General features: G+C 38.4%; 1 protein-coding gene across 4 annotated transcripts; it reads right to left on the reverse strand.

Moving 5' to 3' along the window:
* Window positions 1-411: 411 nt before the first annotated feature.
* MEIOB (meiosis specific with OB-fold) lies at window positions 412-22,879 on the reverse strand. 4 transcript variants are annotated; one of them, XM_060122853.1, is made up of 13 exons: window positions 21,490-22,879; window positions 20,700-20,734; window positions 18,847-18,978; window positions 16,812-16,884; window positions 14,443-14,638; window positions 12,205-12,305; window positions 11,241-11,293; window positions 11,058-11,153; window positions 8,168-8,269; window positions 6,553-6,706; window positions 4,401-4,584; window positions 3,602-3,688; window positions 412-810 (listed from the first exon to the last, which is right to left on the reverse strand). In XM_060122853.1, exons 1-13 carry the CDS (start codon window positions 21,627-21,629, stop codon window positions 700-702), a joined length of 1,464 nt encoding a protein of 487 aa, XP_059978836.1. In that variant the 5' UTR covers window positions 21,630-22,879; the 3' UTR covers window positions 412-699. The 4 variants fall into 4 exon arrangements, with proteins under 4 accessions (XP_059978836.1, XP_059978837.1, XP_059978838.1 ...); XM_060122854.1 differs by having other exon boundaries at window positions 18,847-20,734; window positions 21,490-21,611; XM_060122855.1 differs by lacking the exon at window positions 14,443-14,638 and having other exon boundaries at window positions 18,847-20,734; window positions 21,490-21,611.
* Between the last annotated feature and the right edge of the window lie 4,446 nt (window positions 22,880-27,325).

Raw genomic sequence — 27,325 nt, forward strand, 5'->3', positions numbered from 1 at the left:
GGCAGCTGAAGTGGAGGGGCCGTCGCCCTGTCAAAGCAGAGCAGGTCACCCACCCTTCCAAGTTCCTAAGACTCGTCACCGCTTGTGAAACTTCTGAAGCTGGTCTTCCCCGAGTTGATTCAGACTCACAAATGTCAAGCCTGAGTCAGCAAGCCTTCACAAGCATTGGGTAGCTCTGATGTGTCATCAGAGAAAGCAACCGACTAGAAAAGCTCTACAGTGATCAAAACAGTTGTACAGCATCACCCATGGACTTCTGCCGTCCCCACCTGGCACTGGGAGAACCGGTCGTCCGCGCCCATCAGCTCCAGCAAAGTAGTCTGAGCCATGGCCACGTTGTTTTTATAGGTTCTGATCTTTCTCCAGGCAAACAAGACAAAGAGGAAAGGGGCTTAAGAAAAATCATTCATATCTGTGGGAAAGATTAAACTTGTTTATTAATTCATGCAAACATTTTCCAACTTGGGAAGAGAGAGAGGGCAAAGCCAGTAGAAAAGGCCTTCTAAGAAATGAATAAGAGAGGGATTTTAGGATTTACTCTTAACTGACTCCAGGGGGAAACAGAATAACAATTTACAGAAACATTCTCACCACATTTGAACAAAATACAATTTTATCTGTAATTTTCAAACTCATTTTCCACTTTAAAGGCGGTTAAAACTTGTATTCTTTTCCAGAGTTTAAAATGACGTCTGGTTTTTAAATATTTCCTTGTCCAGACAAGTTCCTACTTGCCTCGATAGGATCTGCGAGCTTACAGGAGAGCACACTCGCTCTCAGTCCACCCCTTGCTCTATGAGATAAAAAAAACTGCAGGGAGAAAAAGAGAGTTAGTTTCTAAAATCACCTGGTATACAACGCTGAAAACCAATGACCACAAATAGAGAACAGCAATGAGTTTTCTTTACAGATATGAACAAATACTTCAGTTAAAGCTGTAAGACAATGGAAAGAGTTCCAGTCTCAGGCAGAGTTGGGAGAAAAATTATAGATCTGGCTTCTGACAGTAATTTTGTAAAAATCCACATCAATTTTTCATGACCTTTTTCTCAGGTAGGAAAGTTGGCATTTCAAATCCAACATATAGAAAAATGGGCTTAAAGTGTGTTCAAACAACCAATTGTGACAGACGTGAACCCACAGCAGTAACGTGACCTGTTAGAGCACAACAATATCATGATGCAGTTGATTAATAATGATGTCTCACTTTTTACAATTTACAAAGCACTCTCACCAACATTTTATTTAGTATAGAGTGGAAGGACACATCAGCTAGGCACTTTAATTTCCTTCATTAATTAATGAATTGAATTAAATCTTTGACATGTATTCATTTTATTTTGTATGAGTCAATTTAACCTTTTTGAAAATTATTCTTTAACATTAATATCAGATCTTACAAGGATCTGTGATACTAATATCACTATGTGTTTTAAAACACTGAAATGAATAACTCACTTTGAAATCCCTCCAAATGAACCACTTTAAGTAGCCATTATTTTTAATTGAAATATGATAAATATACAAAGTATCCTATATGGAAATCCTTTGTTTTTATCTTATTAGCAGAGCAATGTAAGTTCTTATTTTTTAAATTACATGTTCTGTTTTAACTGATTTATAACAATTGAAATTGTATTTGAGGCTCACAATCTTTATTACATTTTGTGATACAACCACTACCTGCTTGAAATCTTTGTTAAATCTGACAAATATCTTTTTAACATATTCTTTGGAAAGGTACAATATCCATTTACTTGAGAGCAATTTGTTGCTATATTTGAATCAAGTTTGGGAAACTATAAATAAGTTACCATGAATTTAAATTGATCAAACTCAGAGCAACTGGTACCTCCTGTTTGGAGGGAAACCACAAAGTTGGACAAGGATCTGAGTATATGCTGATTTGGGTATAGACAGTATACAGTATTTAGGTGGATTCATGCAAATGGTGGAAGAGATGCAGTATATTACTGTAATTTTCCCCCTTTGGCCTAGTAATGAAGAGGCCTCAAACTGAGGTCCTAGAAATATTGTTGAGGCCATTGGTGACTCCATGTCTGTAATCTATTCAGATATGCTTGAGGCTGCAAGGAAAGGAAGCCACAGGAAAACAGGAAAACCTGCTTACGAGGCTGAGATGGAGCAGACCCAGTGTTCTCAAAGACTCTTTCAGGGTATCCATGAGATCAAAGCTATTTCATAATAATATGAAAATGCTCTTTGCCTTTCTTACTCTCGTTCTTTCACCAGAGTGCACTGTAGTTTTCGAGACTACATGACATGAGATATCATTGTTCTAACTGCTAAAAGAATGTGTGCTCATGAATACATTTAAAATTTTTCTCAATGTTAAGTTCTAGTACAATGTTGACAGATATAACTCACTTAAGAGCTCAAAAATTTTTAAGAGTGTAAAAGAGGAAATATCTGAAATAATGTAGACTGTGTAGCCCTATCTCACCTGTGACCTGGGGCAAGAAGCAACATTTCTTGGTCCTATTTTCCTCATTTGCAAAACAAGGGGAGTTTGTCCCACTGCCCATTTTACACTTTTAACACTAAGGTTCTGTGGCCTTCCAACACTGAAGTGTTGCTATTGCTGCGGGAGTCTGCTCTGATCAGAGTTGTAGGAGCACAGAATTTTAGAGGCTTAGAGAAGTTAATTAACTTCCCCAGGGTCACATAGGCTGAGGAATGGTGGGACTGGGAGTCAAACCCAAGTCTGTCTCACTGCAGCATTTAACTTGCTATTGAATACTGCTCACTGAAGTGAGGAGCATCGCACATGGGGGCGGGGGGGACCCAGCTTTGACTCTAAAGCCCAGTTCCTAGCCTTGGAGTTAACATTAACGCAGTTAATATTTTCTTTGTTGGTCTTTTTATTTTGTATCATTTATAACTTCTTTATACTATATGAAAAAAGCTGATTACTTCCACTGTTTCTATGGTAGCCAAATCCTTCTGCACATCTGGGAACTGGGCATTATTAAAAATAACAAATTCCTGGGTTTCCCTGGTGGCGCAGTAGTTAAGAATCTGCCTGCCAGTGCAGGGGACACGGGTTCGAGCCCTGGTCTGGGAGGATCCCACATGCCACGGAGCAACTAAGCCCATGCGCCACAACTACTGAAGCCTGCGCACCTAGAGCCCGTGCTCTACAACAAGAGAAGCCACTGCAATGAGAAGCCCGTGTACCGCAACAAAGAGTAGCCCCCGCTTGCTGCAACTAGAGAAAGCCTGCACGCAGCAACGAAGACCCAATGCAGCCAAAATAAATAAAAATAAAAAAGTTTATTAAAAATATAACAAATTCCCTAATTTATTACATCATACTCCAGGATTTTCTTATTGCTTGAACATATAGAATAACATAGTACTGGGACTTCCCTGGTGGCACAGTTGTTAAGAGCCCGCACTCCCAGTGCAGGGGGCCCGGGGTTCAATCCCTGGTCAGGGAACTAGATCTCACATGCATGCCACAACTAAGAGTTCACAGGCCACAACTAAGGAGCCTGCCTGCCACAACTAAAACCTGGCGCAACCAAATAAATAAATATGTTTTAAAAAAGAATAATATAGTATTATAAAATGCACTAACCTTTACATAGATTTTGCTTCTTTCCAAAAGAAACTGCCACTTTAATGCTGTTTTCTGTTCATCCGTCATTGCAAGAAACTCATTTACCTGGATAAAAAAATTAAACAAATATTTCCAAAGAATATATAGATAACTCATCTTGACAATAATGTAAAACAAATTTGCTCACTGGAAATGGAATTTATCCATAGTAATTACAGGTCAATTCTCTTGACGGAGGAGATAAGGCTAGATAGAAAGGCTCTAAACTGAATGTCTGAAGCCAGCCAGGTGGCTCGGCACAGAAAGCCCCCCTTAACAAAGTGGAAACCACTGAGGCTTAATGGTAAACTTCATGAGCGGGTTCTAACAATAAAAAACATCAAACCTAACATCAAGCACACAAGCTAATCTCTGCTGCTATGCTATGGGGCAGACTGAGGAAGAGCTCATGGCTGACCTTATACACCTGGGTAGGTGAAATACTGCCAAACCCTCCTCACAGAGGACCCTGCTCAGTGTCTCCAAGGTGTTGTTTTGCCCATTGTTATTTGACTATATAAAATGTCATGTTTATTCTCCACTGTCACCAAGGATGTCTCTTGTTATTCCTAACAGTTAATGTTAGCTAGAATTTTAATATGCAATATGTAATTATTTGTTCATTAAAACAATGTGTGTTTAAGTCAAGATTGATTTTTCCCAGACCTCTTTATTAATGAATTAATTTCTATCAAATGTTCACCAAAATAACCTATGTTTGGGGAAGCGAATTCAATTTGGAAGTATTTCTAAACATATTTTCCTTTTTATTATTTACCGTGAAGCCCAAAGTCTCCTCAGCAACACTTCCTGTGAGACTACAGGAGTGGAGGGTACCTGTGTGATCAGTAAGATCAATTAGCATATGGAAGCTGCGAAAAACTGATTTAAATTCTGAAGAATCTTTGTTGCAAGTTGTACAAGTGCTGGATGCTTCATTTACAATGTAACCACAGCCTGAACTGAAAAGAAACAAAGACAAGATAGAATGTGAAGGCCCTAAGTGACAAATCTGATCTCTAGCAGAAGAATTATCACTTAGACTTTTAGCCTAAGTCAGCACCTGGAATATTTACAGAGCAAGTAATTACAGAGTGCTCAGTGCTGAGCAGGGTACAAAACAGACGTACAAAATAACAAGGAAAAATGCACAGCAATACAACATGCTTTCTATGCAGTCAACCTCATTTTCAGTATTCCTGCTTCGGAAACTGGGACAATCCAGTCTTCTCACAGTTCTGCCTCCTACTTTCCCCCATGCTGGGGTTCTTGCCCAGGATCACTCCCCCACTGGGGCCTTCCTCACTTGCACCCCAGCCCCACACCCTCCCTTCTCTGAACAGCTGCACAACTTACACTTCAGCACGAACTTACACCCTATCACATCCTATTCCATGTTATTGCAGGTATGTTTGTTTATCTCCTGGCTCAGAGTTTGAGGGCAGGAATCCCGTCTTGTGCCTAGAAAGCCTGAGTTCCATGAATGCTCATTTGGTCCTGTACTAAGTCCTCTGTACATCCACAGAATAACCTGAGGGTCGGGGAGGTTCACACTCTAAATGCTGCTAGCACTGCTAGTGACACATTCTCCTCTCTTTAAGGGGTGATTCCATGCTCTTCTATATTTTTGAAGCAGTCATTACTTTGCCAATTTGAATAGGCAGAGACTAATTCAAATTTCTCAAGCAGAGGGAATGATCTGAAGATACTGGTTTCTTGTAAGCCACAGATCAACTTTTGAATTAAGTTTTAGATACTTTTCCTCAGATATCAATATTAAAGATGTAGGAAAAATAAGGGAGACAATAACATTTTTTTTAATTTTTGAAAAATATTTTTCAAAAAATAAACACCTGCCTTACACAACAGCCTCTACATTAGTTTTTTTCAACTTTAACACCAAATCATACAATGTTTTAAAAATCCATAGGTCAATTTCTTGATTGTGGTGGTTTATCATTTCATACATGATAAAACTATATGAAATTTCACATACACACGATGCATATTAATCTGGGGAAATCTGAATAAGATCAGTGGATTTAATTAATGTCATTACTATCTATGATGTGATACTATAGTTTTGCAAAATGTTACCATTGGGGGAAACTGCACGAAGTGTACAGTTTATATATTATTTCTTACAGTGCCATGTGAATCTAGAACTATGTCAATAAAAATGTCAATTATAAATCCATAGGGAGGCTTTCACAATAACATTTTAGAATTTTCTTGCCAAGCATTTTTTGGCTAAGATTATTAAATCTACTTGGGTTTACTTTTCTATGCAAGTAGATACTAACTTTGACCTAGGAGAGGTTGGAAATCATATTCTTCATACAGTTGAAATAATTTATTAAAATGCTATTACTTGTATTGCTATAGGATGTGGTCACCAAAATAATTTTCAAATTATCATAAAACAATAGTTTCTCATCCCAGCTAAAAGTTTCGACATTATTATATCTTTCTATTTTAGGGTTGCTGAAACACAGTAAATTAAATTTTGCTTTAAAAGGCAATTATAATTTTGAATCTAAATAGTTTGTCAAATGCATAACCACTTATGCATAATGCATAACCACTATTCAAATGCATAACCACTATTATGTCAAAGAATAGCTTAACTTTTATAGAGTTTAAAATTTATTAACAAGGGGGCTTCCCTGGTGGCACAGTGGTTGAGAGTCCACCTGCCGATGCAGGGGACACGGGTTCGTGCCCTGGTCTGGGACGATCCCATATGCCGCGGAGCGGCTGGACCCGTGAGCCATGGCCGCTGAGCCTGCGCGTCTGGAGCTTGTGCTCCGCAACTGGAGAGGCCACAACAGTGAGAGGCCCATGTACCAAAAAAAAAAAAAAAAATTTATTAACAATAACTTTTTATTTCTTACAAGAATGAACTTTCTAAAAGTAATTTGGTTGCTTACCATCTATTTCGAACTACTTTTGTAGTTTCATCATCAATGTTCAGTGTAGAAATGTAAGCATAAAGAATTCCATAGATAGGATCAGCTTTTACTTCATTCTTCAAAGCTTTTACCTTTAATTGTTCAACTGTATAGACATCAACTATTGTATTTACTAAAAAAAAAGAAAAGTCATGGAAGTTCTAAATATATTCTAAGAACTCCAAAGGATTATATCCAAATAGAAAGCTACAAAGCTCAAATGAGAATACGTAGTAGCTTAAGTTATGTAATAGAAAAATTATTATATATGATATATTAAAACTGATTATATAGAAGGACATAAAAGCAAAAAAGGAAAAGAAAGAGAAATTAGTCTTTATTAAAATGAATAATTTCTGATCATCAGAAGATTCCATTAAAAGAATGAAAAGGCAAGCCATAGAGTGGGAGATGCTAGCAATCTATAAGGAGATAAAGGGTTCATATCCAGAATATCTAAAGGATTCTTAAAAATAAATAAGAAAAAGACAAGTCAACTCAATTTTTTAAATGGTGAAGAGACTATATTTATTTATTTATTTATTTTTGGCTGCACCACGTGGCTTAGTTCCCCAAAAGCCAAGCCGTGCAGCCGAAAAACAAAATAGAACAAAACAAAACAAAAAAAACAAAAAGAAAGAAAGAAAGGAAACATGTTAAATATCCCCCAGGAAAGCATAACAAAGTTCTTCTTTTACAAGTTAATGTGACTTGCAGCATAACTTATTTCATGCTTAATTCAATTGTTACTCTCTCGAGAGGAATTATTAGGAAGTATTTCACCTCCTAGGATGAAGTTACAAGAATGGGCCTTCAGGGAATGATTGAAGTTTTCCCTCTGCTTTCCGCCATTCTCCTGAGTGTCTAAGCATAAGCCACAGACGGCAACAAACCACATCCCTTTTTTTTTTTTGGCCACACCACGAGGCATGTGGGATCTTAGCTCCCCAACCAGAGATAGAACTCACGTCCCCTGCTTTGGAAGCATGGAGTCTTAACCACTGGCCTGCCAGGGAAGTCCCAGCATCCCTTTTAAAGTCAAGCTTCAGTCTGGGGTCTGTGAACACATGACATTTTATGCAAAATTCTATGTGTGGGTACAGCTACTTTTCTGGGGAAAGGGTCATAGCTCTCATCAGATTCGCAAAAGGTTATATAGGCCTCCAAAAGTTTTAAACTACCTTTTAAAAAGTGGAAGTATAGGCCTTCCCTGGGTGGCACAGTGGTTAAGAATCTGCCTGCCAATGCAGGGAACACGGGTTTGAGCCCTGGTCTGGGAAGATCCCACATGCTGCGGAGCAACTAAGCCCGTGAGCCACAACTACTGAGCCTGCGCGTCTGGAGCCTGTGCTCCGGAACGGGAGAGGCCTCGACAGTAAGAGGCCCGCGCACTGCGATGAAGAGTGGCCCCCGCTCTCCGCAACTGGAGAAAGCCCTCGCACAGAAACAAAGACCCAACACAGCCAAAAATAAATAAATAAAAAGTGGAAGTGTAGCAGTTACATAATAAGAATACAATATCTTTTACTAAGTAACTTTACAGGCCCAAATTCTGGCCTTTTAAAAATTCAAATAATATTTAAAGGTCACTTACAATTTGTGGATTCTTTCAAATAACTGTCAATTTCATCATCCAGAAGATTCGTTTCTTTATTTTCTCTTATGAAATTCAATAGGATGTTAGCTTCTGGTGTATCTTAATTGAAAATGCATAATAAGTAAACAGCAAACTGATTATTTTTTAAATCACTGTAAATGATCCAAAATTATTTTTACCAGTAAAAAGTGAAGACGTATAAGAATACAATCAAACACAATATTACAAAGCCACTGACAATGTGATGGGGTGCTCCATTAACACAGAGATGTACACCAGATATCATGAGTTTAAAGAGCAGCTTACGAAACATTGTCATACAATTCCCTTTCATTTTAAAAAAGATACATAAGCAAAATTATCTGGAAGAATATGTATCAAAGAAATGATTATCTCTTATGAGATGGTGAATTTACAGCTGATCTTCCTTTTTATGTATTTTTTGAATTTTATATGTATTTATTTTCTAGTCAGAAAAAAAATTTTTTAAGGTTGTTTAAAAAGCTTGCTCCAAAAAAATAAATAAATAAATAAATAAAAAATTTAAAAAAAAAAAAAGCTTGCTCCAGACTTGCCTGGTGGCGCAGTGGTTAGGAATCTGCCTGCCAGTGCAGGGGACACAGGTTTGATCCCTGGTCCGGGAAGATCCCACATGCCGCGGAGCAACTAAAACCGTGTGCTACAACTACTGAGCCTGCTCTCTGGAGTCTGTGAGCCACAACTACTGAGCCCACGTGCCACAGCTACTAAAGCCCATGTGGCTAGAGCCCATGCTCCACAAGAAGAGAAGCCACCACAATGAGAAGCCTGTGCACCGCAACGAAGAGTAGCTCCCCGCTAGCCACAACTACAGAAAGCCCAATGCAGCCAAAAATAAATAAATAAATAAAAAGATTTTTTAAAAGGTTCTTATAATTAAAAAAAAAAAAGACCTTGCTCCTCGGGACTTCCCTGGTGGTCCAGTGGTTAAGAATCTGCCTTCCAATGCAGGGGATGTGGGTTTGATCCCTGGTCAGGGAACTAAGATCCCACATGCCATGGGGCAACTAAGCCCGCGCACCACAACTACTGAGCCCGAGTGCTCTAGAGCCCACGCGACACAACTGGAGAGAAGCCTGCCTGTGTGCTCTGGAGACCGCGCACCACAATTAGAGAGTCTGTGTGCCACAACTAGGGAGCTTGTGTGCTCTGGAGCTGTGTGCCACAACTAGAAACAAGCCTGCGTGCTGCAACTAAAAACCCCACATGCCACAACGAAGACCCGAAGCAGCCAAATAAATAAATAAAATACTTAAAAAAAAAAAAAAAACTTGCTCCTCAAGTTGGGACATGAGTATCCTCAGGAATAGTGAGATAATGTGCCAGAAGGCACGAATCTGATTTTGAAGAGGGGCTCTCTAACTCTGACACCCTTCAACTCCAAGCCCCAACCTCTAACACCTGCTTGTCTTCAGCCCTCCCTCACCATCTCCAACATTCTGCAAACCGTCCTGCCAATGCTTGGACCCCCTGACTCCCCTGGACAGAGTCAGGGTTTCTTCCTCCTCGTCCTGTTGTACCACAAGTCTTATCACTGTTGGTTCTTTCTCAGAACTAGACTGGAATCCCAGACAGGGGTTTTGCCTTTTCATTTCTGTGCTTCAGTTATAGTGACTATCCTTCCATCCATCTGAGCATCCATCCACTCATGTACTTCCTTGTTCCAGAAAGTGTTAAAGTTACCTCAGTAGTTGTCAAATAAAAGGCATTCACTAAATATCTGTAAATTAATGAGCATCCTGGGACAGAAGTTGGTAGGAAGGGTGGGGTGTAGGCACTGCTGTCAAGAGCTCTAAGGACAACAGGGTCATCCCAGACTGTCTGTGTCGGGACAAATTCTTCCTTCCCCATCTGATGAACTCTCTCGGGGCAGGAAGCCTGGACATGCTGGCTAGGATGAAAGCTCAAACCATTTAGAGGTTCTTAACTTCTACGTGGCATGTGTAGCCCAGGAAATTAGAAATAAGACTGATTTAAATAAGCATATTGAAATTCACACACCGTTATACATATTCTCCTTTATATTTGTCTCCTTGAGAAACAAGGCATTTATTCTAATGATGTTAGCATTGCTCAAAACACTTTGACATTTCCCCTTTGAACCTGTTTTCAGAGCCAAACGCACAGCATCCTTCAAATCTGTCTCATTAACTTAGTCTTGAGGTGTTTTTTTTTTCTTTTTTTGCGGTACGCGGGCCTCTCACCGCTGTGGCCTCTCCCACTGCGGAGCACAGGCTCCGGACGTGCAGGCCCAGCGGCCATGGCCCACGGGCGGAGCCGCTCCGCAGCATGCGGGATCCTCCCGGACCGGGGCACGAACCCGTGTCCCCTGCATCGGCAAGCGGACCCCCAACCACTGCGCCACCAGGGAAGCCCAGTCTTGAGGTTTTGATACGATTAATACTGTCAAGCTTGATAACCTTTTCCACCAGACAAATCCAACTGGGCCCGTGAGACACAACTACTGAGCCTGCGCATCTGGAGCCTGTGCTCCGCAACAAGAGAGGCCGTGACAGTGAGAGGCTCGCGCACCGCGATGAAGAGTAGCCCCTGCTTGCCACAACTAGAGAAAACCCTCACACAGAAACGAAGACCCAACACAGCCAAAAATAAATAAATAAGTAAATAAACAAATTTTTTTTTTTTAAAATGAGTCTGGTTTTTCACATTTCTTTTGTAAAGATATCAAAGATATAGCTCATTGTAAGTTTTTCAAAGTCATATAAAGCAGTTTTTCACTTTTAATTCAAATGAAATCCAAGCTTCATTCTTAAACACACTGCACAAATATTAGAATACATGATGTAGTCATTTCCAAAGGGATAAAAAATTTCAGATAGCTTTTTACCTGGATTAGTTGTAATAATCGTTTTTGAGATTACAGTTGCTGTCATGCAGTTCCGAAATTTGTCAAAACTTATTCTTACATCTGAGGCAAATATTACTGTTTGGGAAAAAAGCCATTTTAAAATTATTACACAGGGGGATAAAAAAATGACAAATATTGAACGCAATCATTGAAGTATTATACCTGTTTCTCGTGGCAACCAGCTCTGTGCAAGTAGAATAGATTCATTATCCCAACTGCATGTGTTAAAAAAGAAGTGATAAAAATCAAATAAATTAGAAAAAAACTGGCAGTGACCACATTATTTACCAGAAAAAGGATGTCTTAATGGATGAGGTTAATAATCCCCCATACGGTCCAAGGCACAGTTAAGGATTTTGGCTTCTCCTGCATTTTGCAGGGCTACACTGCCTATTTCACAGAAAATTTAACACCTATGAAAATCATTCCTTTCAGCACCTTTCATCTCTAACAACTTCTGCTCCTTCAATTCCTTCTTTTCCTATCACCCAGGTCACTCCAGGCTAGTTAGAACTGAGTGACTACAAGTTTAAAAATTTTGAAGTCACTCTTTCCTGCCATTAAGGGAGGGCCCCCACCATGGATAAACTGCTCAGGGGACTTGATAGGTTGAAGCCCTGTTTCAAATTAAGTGCTTTCTTTGGTACCCAGGCATCTGGAGTCTAAACAATACCATGTTATACCCTGTGATGCTTCAGGATGTAGCCCTGCCCCACATCTGACACACTGGGAGCCCCATAGAACCCAGCCTGTGACAATGCTTGCTTTTCTACCATCTTTCCATGGCTTGGCTCCAGGGTACCACCCAAGGAATCACAGAAAGTCTGGCTTGTTCTTTATCGATGAGACTTAGTAAATGACGATTTGTTACAAAACAGAGTACAATAATAAACAAGTTACAGTAGAGTCCATCTATGAAATCCCATGCCATCTAAAGATCTCATTTTAAGGTAATCATAGACTGTAATGACTCAACATACAAGAGAAAGGTGTATTTTTTAAATATCATTTCTATATCATTACTCCTCTCCTGATATGAAATCCATCATCTCCTGATGAAATTAAAATGTCTGACTTGGTGATAATAGCACAGATTTCACAGTTTGGAACAGATGTGGGAAGTTACCATATCATTGCAAAAGAAGGCTCTGTCTCATCATAGAGTTTAACTTCACACCTCTGGCCTTTTCTTTGGTCTGAAGTTGTAAAGTATTTTGGCTCTCCAACCTTAGAAATTGAAGAAAATCATTATTTTTCTTCACCTACAGTTGTAGAGGTACTTAAATATTTGTTGATGGAAATACTCAAATGTTTACCTTTTAAACAACAAATTAGAAATATCAAAATAGCTAGAATCACTAATATATATTTGATGATTTAACAGCATCTTTTATCTCTGAACCAGGTGTATTTAAGTTGTAAGTCACACACTTTGATTGAAGAGAGATACAGATATGTGTGCTTTAAGTCAAGACTGTGGGATCTTTTCACCATGTCAGAACAAATGCTCCATGACAAGTCCCTGGGTGGCATCTATGTGGACTCAGTGAGGGTAGAAAGTACATTTTCAATATCTGTGTATCCCCATGGCTTAGCACAGGGCCTGGCACGGAGTTAATGTGATTGGATGAATTCATCTCTCTGGGCCTCAGTGTCCTCGTCTTGCTAGCCCAGGTATGGATATTGATACCCCCTTTGCTGCCTTCCTAGGGACAAGCTGGTGAGAATCGAATGAGGGATACATGGGAATGTGCTTTGATATACCGTCTGATTCAGTCCACACTGTGGTGTAAGAGGATCATGGACGTGGAGGTGAACTCAGGGGCCCTTCTGTGCCCTCAGGGAGTTCTCAATGGAACAGCAGCACCTCTGATGGTCACACAGCAATGGCCCAAGCATGGACAGTCAGCTGCCCCCTATGCCACTGTCCCCCATGCATCTATTGTCAGGGCTGAGCTCCTTAGGAAGGAGCTGAAGAAAGAGTCACAGCTGCCTGCAGAAGAGAGCATCTAGAAAGAAAGTCAGAGGAAAGGACAGCCAGAGTATGAGAGAGGCCTACCATATCACAGCATGCAAGAAAACTGTATGAAAAGGAGTTTTAAAGTGAAGAGACCTAAGTAGAGGCGAGAAGGAAGAAAACAGTTTAAATAAAAATGTAAAGATAAGGAAATGTAAGAGGGATGGAAGCAAAATGGGAGAAAAAAGGCATGAAAATAAAAGAAATAATATAATCCTATGAAAGGTGGTACCAGACTCAAGGGGTGGAGGCAGGAAGGGGGACATGGAAAAAGCTGTTGTAGGTTTTATATTCATACTGAGTTTTAGAAAATCCTTACTACATTGTGATATAATGGCATTATATGGAATTTCAGGGAAATTGAGAGATCATATCCTGCCTTTAAGTAAGATTGAACCTAAGTTGCCCAGAAATGAATTTTTCCCATTTTTCATGACTGTCATATCGGGTGTTTATTCCTCCATCCTGAATGATACTGAGTGTTCACTGTGTGGCAGGCACTGTGCTGGGCTGGGCTGGGCTGGGCTGGGGAACAACGCAGGCAGGCCTCTGTTGGCCTGTCACGGGGATAGTCGACACTCAGTCATTTAATATGGAAACGCAATTAGCAATTACTTACAACATTAACTATAAGTACCTAAATCTATTTCCCATTTTTTTGTCTTCTGATTATCATCATTCTGTATATTGAGAAATTCTTCTTGCCCCTTTATTTATGTACTTTATTTTGTGAAAATTTGCTCCCTGCCAAGTGATTCTAGTCTGTCCAATGGAGTTCAAAACTTGCTGCAATAATTGGGTAAGAGGGAGATGTGGAAGCAAAGGATGGTGAGACATTCCCCGGCACCCCATGGAGTGTCGTTCTGCCCTGGTTTTCAGCACCTGATGCTATGCATTAGCTCACAGGGCCCCTACTGCAGCACCGTGGGTTTCTCGCTCTCTCCCCCAACTCAGGACAGCTCTGAGAACACGCACTGAATTGATTCCTTGATTTATTCAACTTAGGCCCCTTCAAAGAACTTCCTGGAGATCTTAAAGTCAATGAATTTACCCTTTCTATCTGTGCCTTTTGTTTAACTCAAGTATGAAAAGCTCTCATATAGTTAGCAGATCATTTATGACTGTGTACTGCATTTAACATTCAAATACAATTTTATTTTGCTACTCATTCACAGGTAAAATGCTGCTTTCCCTTTAATGAGAAGTGTTATTTTCTAAATTCAATGGAGGATGCATCAAGATACAGAGGAAATTTTACTCCAGTTGATTATTACTTTCCAAACACAAATAAAATGATAGAACTCCCCCCACCAAATTGAACTTGGCTTTGTTGGGGTTTTAACTTACCGACCTCACAGCTGCAAGGACATTAATAATTCTCCCATCAAGACTGTGTCCGTTTGCAACAATGTCACCCAATGAATAATAATCACAAGACTCTTTAACAGGTAAGTATATCAAAGAAAGTAGCTTGGCATCCACTTCATAACTGGAACAAACTTTTACCATTGAGTGATTCTCACTGAGCAATAGTTTATAATCGCTAAATTGTAAAAACACACACCAAGAGTTAATATCAAATGATTTTCTAATAGAAAAATACTTCAAAGTTCACAGTTAAACTTTGGTTGTAACTTAAACTATATTTTAAAAATTATATTAAGAAGATTTATACTTTTCACTCTTAGAAACATTGAAAAGCTTTGTAAAATATTTTTTGTCTAAAATGTATTTTCATTAAGAAAATGTTTTAAAGACCAACTGTGTCTGAGTTTTAAGCACACTAATAGTCTGATCTTGCACAATACTGAGTTTCAGTTTCTTTCTCTGTAAAAAAAAAAAAGGGGGTGTAAAAGCACTCTAAAACATTGTGTGTGTGGGGGGGGATTTCCACCTCTATGACACTGACTGCCCTGCCTATGTGCTTCCCTTACCTCTGTGGTGCTCTGTAGGAACAGATGCACAATATTTACACAATTGAGGTGCTCTTCCCCTTCCAGCCAATCAACTTCCAAGTGTCCTCCATGGAGCATCTTTCTAGTCCTCTAATCCAGAGCCTCCCCCGCTCCCCCTCCCCCTGCTACTGCTTTAGGTGTTTCCCTCATCACTTCTCACCCAAACTACTGCTTGTCTCCTAAGCTTTGTTCCCCTACTGTCTGTCCTCAGGTAGCCAAAGTGATCTTCCTAAACCACGAATATGAATATATTTCCCATCTCCAAAGATCTTCTGGGCTAGCCATCACCAAAGCATGAAGTTGGTACAACAAGCAAAGCTGTCTGTGAAGTGTCTCTGCTTCTCTCTCGAGCTTCTCCTCCTGCTGTTCCCCTGCCTATATTCCAGCCACATCATATTCCTAGGCTATGAAACTACCACTTTAGAGAAGAACGTAGTCAAACATCAACAGTTTCATAAGGTTTAAACTACTATTAACTGTTCTGGAAAAGGCCAGGAGGTTTCATGTTTGTTCCCTCTGCCAAGGATGCTCTTCCCTCCCTCCATTCATGTGTTCATTCCATAAACACTTACTGAGAGCCTATTATGTGCCAGACCTTAGTCTAGGCACAGGGGGTACAGTGGTGAGGAAGACACACAAGACTTATGATCTCACGGAGTTTACATGCGTGAGAGGGAGACAGATAAGAACAATTAATCAAATAATCCCAGATTGTGATCAGGGTTATGATGGTACACATACACTGTGTACAGGACGAAGTCCTAGTAATGCAGACTGGAAGGGCTACTACAGACAGAGTAGGTGGGGGAAGATCTAAGGAGGTGACATTTAAGCTGACACTTCAATGAGAAGAGCAAATAAGATTGTTCTTTGCAGAGGGAAGTGAACATGCAATGTTGTTAGTGCAGAATGAGCCCAGGATGTTCATAAAGTGGAGGACTCTTCATGTGGCTGCAGAGAAATGAGACCTATAAGATGAGGTCAGAAAAATGGGTGCAGGTGCACATGTAGTAGAGACTTTTGTGCCCACCCAGAGCTCTTTACCAGCTACTCCCTTCTCTCTCGAGATTTGCCCTCAGCCAGAAATACCTTTAAGCCTTCCCTCCTCTGCAGGAATAGGGGGTGGACTTCAACCAATAACTTGTAAATACAGGGTACAAAAGCCCAGGCCTCTTTCTTTAGGGTGGTACCACTTTGAGGTGCCACTCATGCTCCAGAGCTCCCATCTGGGTCAGGATGAGACTGGGCTCCTGCTGAACCTGCCTCTTTGCTCACCTTCCCCCCAGTGCTATCCTTACAGGCTGCTTCTAAGGGCTCTCCCTCAACAAATCATCTGCACAAAAATCCTCCTCTGGGCTCTACTTCCAGGTAACCTGAACTAAGATAGTAAGGCATGTGAAGAGAGTTATAAATTGAGATGAAAAAATGGATATATGACTTCCATGATTTACCTTTTCACTGTTCAGCTTTAATGTGACTAGAGTCAGATTTTTGTAATCTAAGAATGAGAATCAAAGCACTAAAAACAAAGCCATTTTTTATGTGATCCTATGTCAAAGTAAATTATTTCATAATCAAAGATAAATATTATGAAGCAGAATTAAACTCCTAATTTTCAAACTGAAGTATACACCTTTAATAAGCTCTCTGTTAATCTGACATGCAAAAACTTATTAGTAATAATCATTCTGGCATAAACTTATTAGTAATGATCATTCTGACATAAAGTAATAATCATTCTGACCTCTGTGCTAGATTTACCTAGGAGTTGCAGGGCTGAACTTTTCCTCTCTTTCTAATTCCTTTCTTTGGATCAGGGGATTTTCAATTATCACTAAAACAGAGGGGAAAATATGATGCTATTACAAAAAAGTAACAGGATAAGTTTAAAAAATGAGTGTACATAACAATGAACATTACAATGTTATTTCTAATTTTGAGTTGGTGTTATGTATCCTTCATAATCATTTTCTTGTGGCACTGTGAGCAACAGAATCCTGGGGTATGACCAATCAATTTGATCTCAGATGACATTTCTTATATTTTGTGTTTAAATCCCAACATATGATCCACATTAATATTACTTTATTGAATAGTTACAGTGAACATTTGATTTGGTTACAACATACCCTTCTATAAAATAAATTGATCTTCACCCAATTCACAGCTGTCCTCAAAAATAATAGTGGTAGTTAGAAAGAGCAATGCAAAATCTGGGTCCTGATTTGAGCCCCACAACTTATCAGCTTTATGACTTAACATTTTAGGGTTTTCATTTCCTATGGTCTATGTTAGAGTTTTATGTGCTCTATTTTGCTAATTCCTCACACAACCATCCCTCATTATTATCCCTTTTTCCAAATGAAGAAATTGAAGTTCACAGAAGTTAAATAACCTTCTTGAGGTATTATATCTAGAAAGTAGTAGAGTTGGAATTAGAACTGTTCTAATTCTATTTGTAATTCTAATTTAAAAATCTGTAATCTTTTCATTCTACCACACCAAAATCTTATTTACTTCTATAAGCATCATCAGATTTACACCTTTAAAATCCCTTATCTCATTCATCCTCACAACAGCCATCAACATGGAACGTAGGTTAATACCGAAATATATCTTTAGCTCTAGGTAACTAATGTTCTGGCATTCATCCAAGAAATTCATCCAAGAAATGTTTTGCTTGTAGGAGGAGTAGGGTGTGGACTTCAGCCAATAACTTGTAAATACAGGGTACAAAATCCCAGGCCTCTTTCTTTAGGGTGGTACCACTTTGAGGTGCCATTCATGCTCCAGAGCTCCCATCTGGGTCAGGATGAGACTGGGCTCCTGCTGAACCTGCCTCTTTGCTCACCTTCCCCCCAATGCTATCCTTACAGGCTGCTTCTAAGGGCCTGTAAAGTTTTTGCAAAGTTTGCAAAGTTTTCTGCCTTCATAGTTCATATGTTCAACTACCTTATTATTCAGTTAGAGAGATACTATATGTAATCCTGAAAGTTAATAATATGATTGGGTGCTGAGTAACTAGTATGGGTACTAGGCTGCTTGATACTGCAGGGTTGGAGAGGAGTAGTTTAATTGTCCGTGTTACCTTTTCCCTTCTTTTTTCTACCATGAAAGAGAACTGGTATACATGCTTTCTTGTTTCTTGTATGAGGCTAGAGCTGTCATCTATTGAGTGACTAAGTTCTACACTTTATAACAGGCACACTATCTCATTTAACATTCACAAGCATCTATAGGGTATTAATTCATAGTGGAGACCCAACAAGATTAAGAAATTTTCTCAAAGCCACAATGTAATAAAAGTTGGTACTTGGAATTGAATTCAGATCTACCTGTTCTCAAAGTCTTGTTCTTTTCAATATACTACACTGTACCATAGAGGGCTATTGGGGTGGGTAGATGATATGAAAGATTTGGTATTTTAGGCTGAAGGTTTCTTAAAATCCATTAAAATTTCAAATATCTTTTATCAAAATCTATTTAGCATCCCTATTATAATTTTACAGGAAGATAAATGATTAGAGCCACAAGAGGGACTGATGCAAAGTGAAATAGAAATAAACCAAAGATCATAGAGCTACTTAGTAAAAATATGTGATTATCATGTTTGTATGTCTCAATTAAATGCTGAATGCCTTGTGTTATACTCTTAACACTTGACTTTTTTCTGGTAAGGTTCTTGAGAATAAGAATTGTGTCTCATTTCATTTTGAGTCCCTCAGTGTAGTTATCACAAACATATCATGGGAATAATACTGTAAGAGAAACAGTTTAAGAATCAATGCCAACTTACCACACTCCCCAACACGAAAGCTGTCAGAAAGTGATCTGATGTAATCTTCCTTGCCCCACGATGTTGCATTTACAAAATGGGTTGTTGAATCACGAATGGTGAAACTGAAAGTGTACCTTTCTGATCCAATATCTAAGGAAAAACCAATGCTTTTATTTTTCAAATGAAAATTTTTATTTTAACTTTGAACAAATATGATTATTTGATGCTAAAAACACTCAAACACATGGTGTAAAATATTATTTCAGATATAAATTATATAAGTTATGCTTTTATGAATTCAAAGCTGCCAAGGTAGATAACTCACCTCACTGTTACCCCTATGTTTCCTTTCCCCAGTTATCTGTATATTTGGAGGGAAATGACATGTAGGCTTGAACCATCCTGATATTAGCTTAGAGTCTCCATTTCTCTCTTACTGTTGTTTTAACCTAAGTCATAATTCAGATCTAAATTATTTCAAAACAAATAAACGTGTGCTGCTAAAAGATACCACTAGGGGTCAGCAAGTACTTTTTTTCCAAAATAAAATTTCTTTATTGTTTTGCTAATTTAAAAAGTAATACAGGGCTTCCCTGGTGGCGCAGTGGTTGAGAGTCAGCCTGCCGATGCAGGGAACACTGGTTCGTGCCCCGATCCGGGAAGATCCCACATGCCGCAGAGAGGCTGGGCCCGTGAGCCATGGCTGCTGAGCCTGCGCGTCCGGAGCCTGTGCTCCACAACAGGAGAGGCCACAACAGTGAGAGGCCCGCGTACCGCAGAAAAAAAAAAAAAAAAAGTAATACAAAACAGCGTGGTACTGGCACAAAAACAGACACACAGATCAATGGAACAGGATAGAGCGCCCAGAAATAAACCCGCACACTTATGGTCAATTAATCTACAACAAAGGAGGCAAGAATCTACAATGGAGAAAAGACAGTCTCTTCAATAAGTGGTGCTGGGAAAACTGGACAGCTACACGTAAAAGAATGAAGTTAGAACATTCTCTAATACCATATACAAAATAAACTAAAAATGGATTAAAGACCTAAATGTAAGACCAGATACCATAAAACTCCTAGAGGAAAACATAGGCAGAACACTCTTTCACATAAATTGTGTCAATATTTTATTGGATCCATTCCTAAAACAAAGGCAATAAAAGCAAAAATAAACAAATGGAACCTAATTAAACCTAAACGCTTTTGCACAGCAAAGGAAACCATCAACAAGATGAAAAGACAAACTACTGAATGGGAGAAAATATTTGCAAATGATATAAACAATAAGGGGTTAATATCCAACATACATCAACAGCTCATACAACTCAACATCAAAAAAACTAACAACCCAATTTAAAAACTAGGTAGAAGAACTGAATAGACAATCTTCCAAAGAGGAAATGCAGATGGCCAACAGGCACATGAAAAGATGTTCAATATCACTAATTATCAGAGAAATACAAATCAAAACAACAATGAGCTATCACCTCACACCTGTCAGAATGGCTATCGTCAAAAAGAACACAAATGGGCTTCCCTGGTGGCGCAGTGGTTGAGAGTCCGCCTGCCGATGCAGGGGACACGGGTTCGAGCCCCGGTCCGGGAAGATCCCACATGCTGCTGAGTGGCTTAGCCCGTGAGCCATGGCCGCTGAGCCTGCGCGTCCAGAGCCTGTGCTCCGCAACGGGAGAGGCCACAACAGTGAGAGGCCCGCGTACCGCAAAAAAAAAAAAAAAAAAGAACACAAATAACAAACGCTGGCGAGAATGTAAAAAGGGAACCTTGTACACTGTTGGTGGGAATGTAAATTGGTGCAGCCACTGTGCGAATCAGTATGGACGCATCTCAAAAAACTAAAAATAGAACTACCATATGACCCAGCGATTCCACTTCTGAGAATATATCTGAAAAAAACAAAAACACTAATTTGAAAAGATACATGCACCCCAATGTTCATAGCAGCATTATTTACAATCGCCAAGACATGAAAGCAACCTAAGTGTCCATCACCAGATGAATAAAGAAGTTGTGAGATATATATATATATATATATATACACATACATATATATATATATACACACACACACACACACATATATATATGCACAATGAAATTTTTACTCAGCTATATAAAACAATGAAATGTTACCATTTGCAGCAGCATGGATAGACTTGGAGGGCATTATGCTAAGTCAAATAAGTCAGACAAAAGACAAATACTGTATGATATCATTTATATGTGGAATCTAAAAAATACAACAAACTAGTGAATATAACAAAAAAGCAGAATCACAGATAGTGGTTACCAGTGGGGAGACGGAAGGAGGGAAGGAGGGAAGGAGGGAAGGAGGGAAGGGGGGAAGGGGGAAAGGGGGGAAGGAGAGAGGGGCAATATAGGGGTAGGGGATTAAGAGGTACAAACTTCTAGGTACAAAATAAGCTACAAAGATATACTATACAACACGTGGAATACAGCAAGTATTTTATAATAACTACAATGAAATATAACCTTTAAAATTGTAAATCACTATACTGTATACCTGTAAGTTCTATAATACTATATATCAACTATACTTCAATTTTAAAAGTTTTTAAAAATACAACCTAACATACAAATGCACATTATAGATATCTATTGAACTGTGATTAGTGCTTACCTTTGGGGTGGGGGCTGGGATGGGAAAAGTTGAGGGTTAAATGAAGAATTTCTCTTTTTGACTCTATGACCTTCTGCACTGCTTGAATTTTTTATGACAATATATTGATATGTGTAATGTTTTTTAAAGTCAGTAAGCATATCTTCTCCAAAAAAGGAATACTGTACAATTATAAAAAATAGTCAAACACTACAGAAATGGTACCCTACTCTCACCGTCTAATAGGTGAAAATTTTATTTCATTGCTGTAATTTAAGCAAATATATAAATATTGACCTTTTCTAATTCATATATTTCAAGTTATTCCTTTTACAGCTTAGAAAACAGAGATGCAGGATTTCTCAAACTATTCAAGTGGTAATTCTGATCTAATTAATTATGATGCAGTAAAGAGAAGACAAACGAGTATGGGTGGGAGATGACATCTTTGTTATTTACCTCAAAAATAACAACAGAATATTATAAAAAATAAAATGAAAATAAAGGTACCTATCACTACACCATAAGTCAATTAACACAGCCACAATTAATTGTCTTCTTCTGTCAAAATTACTGGCTGGCTGACTAGAGCTCGGATTCCCTCAGGCTGTTTAGAAGGACTTATACTGTACCTTTTAATAAAAAGCATTGACACTTCAAAAGCTAATAATAGTGAATTGCTACTTTTGGCATTCTATAGTTTATCTCTGCATGTAAACTACAAAAGTTTGAGAGTCAGTTGATTTTAAAAATCCAATTTTAGTCTCGGATTGTGTTTCCATAGTCCTAAAATTCTTGCACAGTTCAAGCAACTCAATAAGAACCACTAAAGCCAAACTTAACTGTATTTTCCACATGTGAAAGATGATTTTTTTCCACTGAATTTTCTGGTTCTTTGAGTAAATACATAGATACTGCTGCCATACTTCTCTCGCTCAACACTGTCAGGACATATCCCTGCTGGAAAACCTTCCTCCTTATCACTTTCTGTCTTCTATGAAGATTTACCTGTGTACTTGTATCTCTTAGGCTGATATTGATAGTTAACATGGAGTTCTTACTGTGCCTTACACACCCTTCCATGTATGAGCTCATTTAATTCTCATCCCAGCTTTATTTACCCCGATTTCACAGCTGTACATAGAATAGATCTCAGATGACTCGTGCTGAGCCCAGTCAAACTAGCTCCACGTCCATCCTTTCAGACACTTTGATAACTGAGGATGATGAGACTACATACAACATCTCTCTCTCTTACCTTTCCACCAGGTTTTACACAGTGGAGGTGCTCAATAAGTACTCATTGATACACATTAATGAGTTGACCAATTTAGCTATTTTAGTACTGTATACACAGCTTTTTAAATTGTGTTTTAGAGATATCAAATAAAATCATTAAGAATGATTTAAGGCCACACATGTGGCCTTAAATCAAGTACTTTACCATGCAATAGGGAACATGGCTGTTGCTCTTAGGGAGTTAAACAGGCATGAGAAATTTAATCACTTAAATATATTTTGCTGTAGTCATAAGCCACAGTTGATGAAAAATGAAGCAAAGAGTTAAACAGAACTCAGCTTTTTCTGTCTGGAAAGCCTTTGACATCTGTTTTTCCAATAACTATGCCGATTATTTTCTGAAAAACAAAAAGGTTATAGAAGACAAATATTAAACACAGATGGAGATGCTAAATTTAATTTCATGGACTTGTTATATTTTACTGGCTCTAACAAACATTTTTAACTAGGAACCATTTAAATGTATTTATTCCAGACAAACATCTAAAACAACTTCATAAATGTTCAGCTCCACAAGGAGTAGTACAAAGTAATAAGACAGTTAACTGATATTACAAATGTAATCATTTAATACTTAGTATGTTTCTACTTTATTTTCAATCATTAGGTGGAGCACAGTAACTGGCCTATGCTATCAGTCCTTACTGAATTCATTCAAAGCACATGTATAATGCAATTTAATTTGCCATGGTCTTCAAAGCTTTCTTTTATATCGGGTTTTCTAACAATCCACATAAAATTGCTTAGCTTCTTAATGCAAACATGCTGGACAGTAACATAAATTAGATTGTAACAAAACTTGCATATTGCTGCTAATAAATCTAAGCTCTGAAGTCCTAGATCTTAAACCTTAAAGATATTAACATCTTTAAAAATTTTAAAGTTCTCTTCAGTGACTAACAAAGAAAAATTAAGTATTTTTTAAATGTTTTAAGAAATAAAAATAACTACCTTTTTCTGAAAGGATGAATTTATATCACTAATTCTAGCAACTGATTTTAACCTTGCAATAATCTGTTACATTTAAAATACATTCAAGGACTTCCCTGGTGGTGCAGTGGTTAAGAATCCGCCTGCCAATGCAGGGGACACAGGTTTGAGCCCTGGTCTGGAAAGTTCCCACACGCCAGGGAGCAACTAAGCCATGCACCACAACAAAGTGAGCCTGTGCTCTAGAGCCCGCGTGCCACAACTCCTGAAGCCTGCATGCCTAGAGCCCGTGCTCCGCAACAAAGAGAAGCCACCACAGTGAGAAGCCCACGCACTGCAATGAAGAGTGACCCCCACTTGCTGCAGCTAGAGAAAGCCCGCGCACAGAAACAAAGACCCAACGCAGCCAAAATAAATCTGAAAAAAATATAAATAAAATACATTCAAGCTTTTAAGACTACCACATCCTAGCTGAGCTATTAGCTAGTCTTATTACATTTAGACATATTACTATTATTTCTTTAAATTCCATATGCATGCAGATCTCACTGAATTTTGTTGGGAAAACAACTAATGGAAATATTGAGTAAAATTTTCTAACTGAAGAGGCAATTAGCAAATAGTTTACCTTTCAAGAAAAACTGTAACATCAATAATTATTTTTAACATTAATAAAGTTTAAATTGCAAATTATTGAAGTTATATGTAAATTTATCCCATTTTAAGAAATCTGATTTGCAAATTCTAAATGTAAACAGCAGACTGCTGGGGGTAGGAAAAGTAAGGCAGTATGATAATTGCTTTACAATGAATTCTTCACCTTATAAGATGATTCCACCTAGATTTCTTTTAAATAAATAACAATCTAGGCATACTTGACATGACTGATTCCCTCACAATCCCTTCCCCCAAAATGAATTTTCACATAATGATTTCAGAAATATATCTTTTGTGTACCTTTATGTCATAAAAGCAGCATAATAGCAAGTATTTCAGTATATAACTTGGGCAATTTGACTAGAGAATAGATACTGCTGAACGACAATGTTTTAATTTTATAATGCTAAATTTGAGTACTCATTAAATATTTAATTAAAATATAGTACAAGGACTTCCCTGGTGGCGCAGTGGTTAAGAATCTGCCTGCCAGTGCAGTGGACACAGGTTTGATCCCTGGTCTGGGAAGATCCCACATGCCGCAGAGCAACTAAGCCCATGCACCGCAACTACTGAGCCTGCGCTCTAGAGCCTGCGAGCTACAACTTCTGAAGCCCGTGTACCTAGAGTCTGTGCTCTGCAACAACAGAAGTCACCACAATGAGAAGCCCACGCACCACAACAAAGAGTAGCCCCAGCTCACAGCAAGTAGAGAAAGCCCGTGCAGCAAAGAAGACCCAATGCAGCCAAAAATAAATAAATAAAATAAAATATAATACAAGTAAACTTTTGATAATTTTTAACAATCGCTAGTCATACCTACAATCTCCTAATCCGTAGACAAAAGAAAGACTAATTTTCATTTAGCTGGCATAAATACAAAGAAGTTTAGGAGTGTTTAATATCTAACAATCACTAATGCAGTATCTGTATACTTGTCAATTATACAAGCACGTGTTGAATCAATAATGTTGACATAATGTAATATTACCACCTAAAGTTTCAACAGAGATCAAATGAACCACTACCACCGCTGAAACCTACCAGATTAGCCATATTTGGATGCAGGTCTGAAAGTGCAGTAAAGTTCTTTGATGCAATGGAGTTAGCCATTCTTTTATCTGCATATTAGAAAATATAACTTAGATGCATAAATTAAACAACTGAAATAAACCTTGAAAAATTCCAAGACTGAAAAAAGACTTTATTAGGAAAGTACTGGATATTCTACTCATTCTTTGGGAAAACTTTATGTTACAACAATGAAATGCAAGTTAGATTCAACCTGTAAAAAGCATGTTTCAAAATGTCCACTTAAAGTTTTGAATGATAGAGTTAGGTTTAAATTTTTAACTTTCACTTTTCAAAAAAATAATTTAGCAATATTTGAGCCCCCTGCAAATTTAGTTTCAGATGAGAAATGATTCAATGGGACATTTGCAGATTTAAATATTTATTACCATAAAGCCTATTTAAAAAAACATAGCAAAACTCTATTGTAACCACCTTGAATCATGCATTTAGTTACACTGTGTAAGGGTAGTACTTTATCCTCACCTCTGGATGGTAAGTAAGCTCCATCAGGACAGAGGTAGGAGCTTACAAATTTTTTGTATGTGCATTTCAATGCTACCTTGCACGTAAAAAGCACTCAATAAATAAATGAAATGGTGGCTTGTCCCTCAATATCATCACGAGAAAAGGTTTTAGTGTAATAACAACTGTCAGCTACACCAAACTAGCAGATTTACTCCATTTCACTTCATATTACGTGGCCCCTTTAACAGTGAATGCCCTCAGCTACAGGCTGCACTTTCAGGACATGTCGCATAATACGTTTCAGGAAGACTGTGGAGTTAGTCAAATATGATTATGAATTCCAGCGCCACTAGTCTGTAGTCAAATGTTTTGAATTACTGAGCTTTAATTTCTTCATCCACAAAATATGGATAACATCTACCCTACAGGGTTGTTGTGAGAATTCAAAATAATGTACGTAAGGTGCCTAGATGTTCACAGGCTCTTGACAGATGAGAACACTGCTTTTCATTCTTATCCAATGTAGCAGCTTCTGCATTCAAGCCAGAATAAACAATGGGGAATTAAGCAGCTTTAAGGTCCTACTTATTCTTCGGCCTAGTCTGATCTGGCTTACTATGCAATTTCAGTCTCTGAAATTCTTGACAAACCCTGATGGATTCATTCATTCATCCATCCACTCAACAAACATTTATTGAGAGCCTGTCAAGTGCTACACACTTGAGGTTAGAGAGGAAGAACTATTCAGTAGCCAGATTTTGTGTAAAAACACTATCCATCTACATATTGAGTTCTCCAAATTTTTACCCCTTAATATCTCTTGGTGGTTATTGACTTACAAGTAATATCACATGAACTCTTTGAAGTTCCTTCACTTTCTACTATTATTCAAAATATATGGTGATATACCTTAGTGTCTGTCTACCAAAAAAATTACAACTTGCTTCTCTACACGGACATTTTGAGAAATACAAAATTACCATGAAATAAAGAGCTCAATATGGTGATACAGAGATTATACGATTCAACAGCAACTACTGTCCCTTCTACTTTCCAAATATATTTTAAATGTCTCCTTTTCTCCATCTCCGATGCCATCTCCTCAGCCCAAGGCTCAGTCATTCCTCATCTAGAGTACTGCAATTACCTGGTTTTTATACATAGTTTATTCATTCAACATGCGTCGGTTGAGTGTCTGATATGTATCAGGCCCTGAATCAGGATGGGGGATGGCTCAGAGAGCAGCAACGAAAACAGAGGGCCAGATGTGGGACTAGTGGCCTCAAGGCCACTGACTCAGATACTTGATAAGGGTAAAAGGAAAGAAGAGGTGGTGGTGAACCTAGTCTGGTTAAGGTAACATGATGGCAATGTAACAGGTAATAGTTGTGGCGTGTCTACTATGAGGCTGACCCTATACCACAGACTAGAT

The sequence above is a fragment of the Lagenorhynchus albirostris genome, chromosome 15 (assembly GCF_949774975.1).
Source record: "Lagenorhynchus albirostris chromosome 15, mLagAlb1.1, whole genome shotgun sequence".
Lineage (NCBI taxonomy): Eukaryota > Metazoa > Chordata > Mammalia > Artiodactyla > Delphinidae > Lagenorhynchus > Lagenorhynchus albirostris.

Excerpts from the sequence above, each read along its gene's own strand:
- MEIOB (XM_060122853.1), bottom strand. The coding sequence starts at position 21,629 with ATGCTTACTGACTTTAAAAAACATTACACATATCAATATATTGTCATA. Across the intron at positions 12,306-14,442 it reads TCCTTGCAGCTGTGAGGTCG|GTTGGAGAGCCAAAATACTT; the intron begins GTAAGTTAAAAC and ends TCAATTTCTAAG. Across the intron at positions 11,294-12,204 it reads CCTTCTTTTGCAATGATATG|TTGGGATAATGAATCTATTC; the intron begins GTAACTTCCCAC and ends TAACACATGCAG.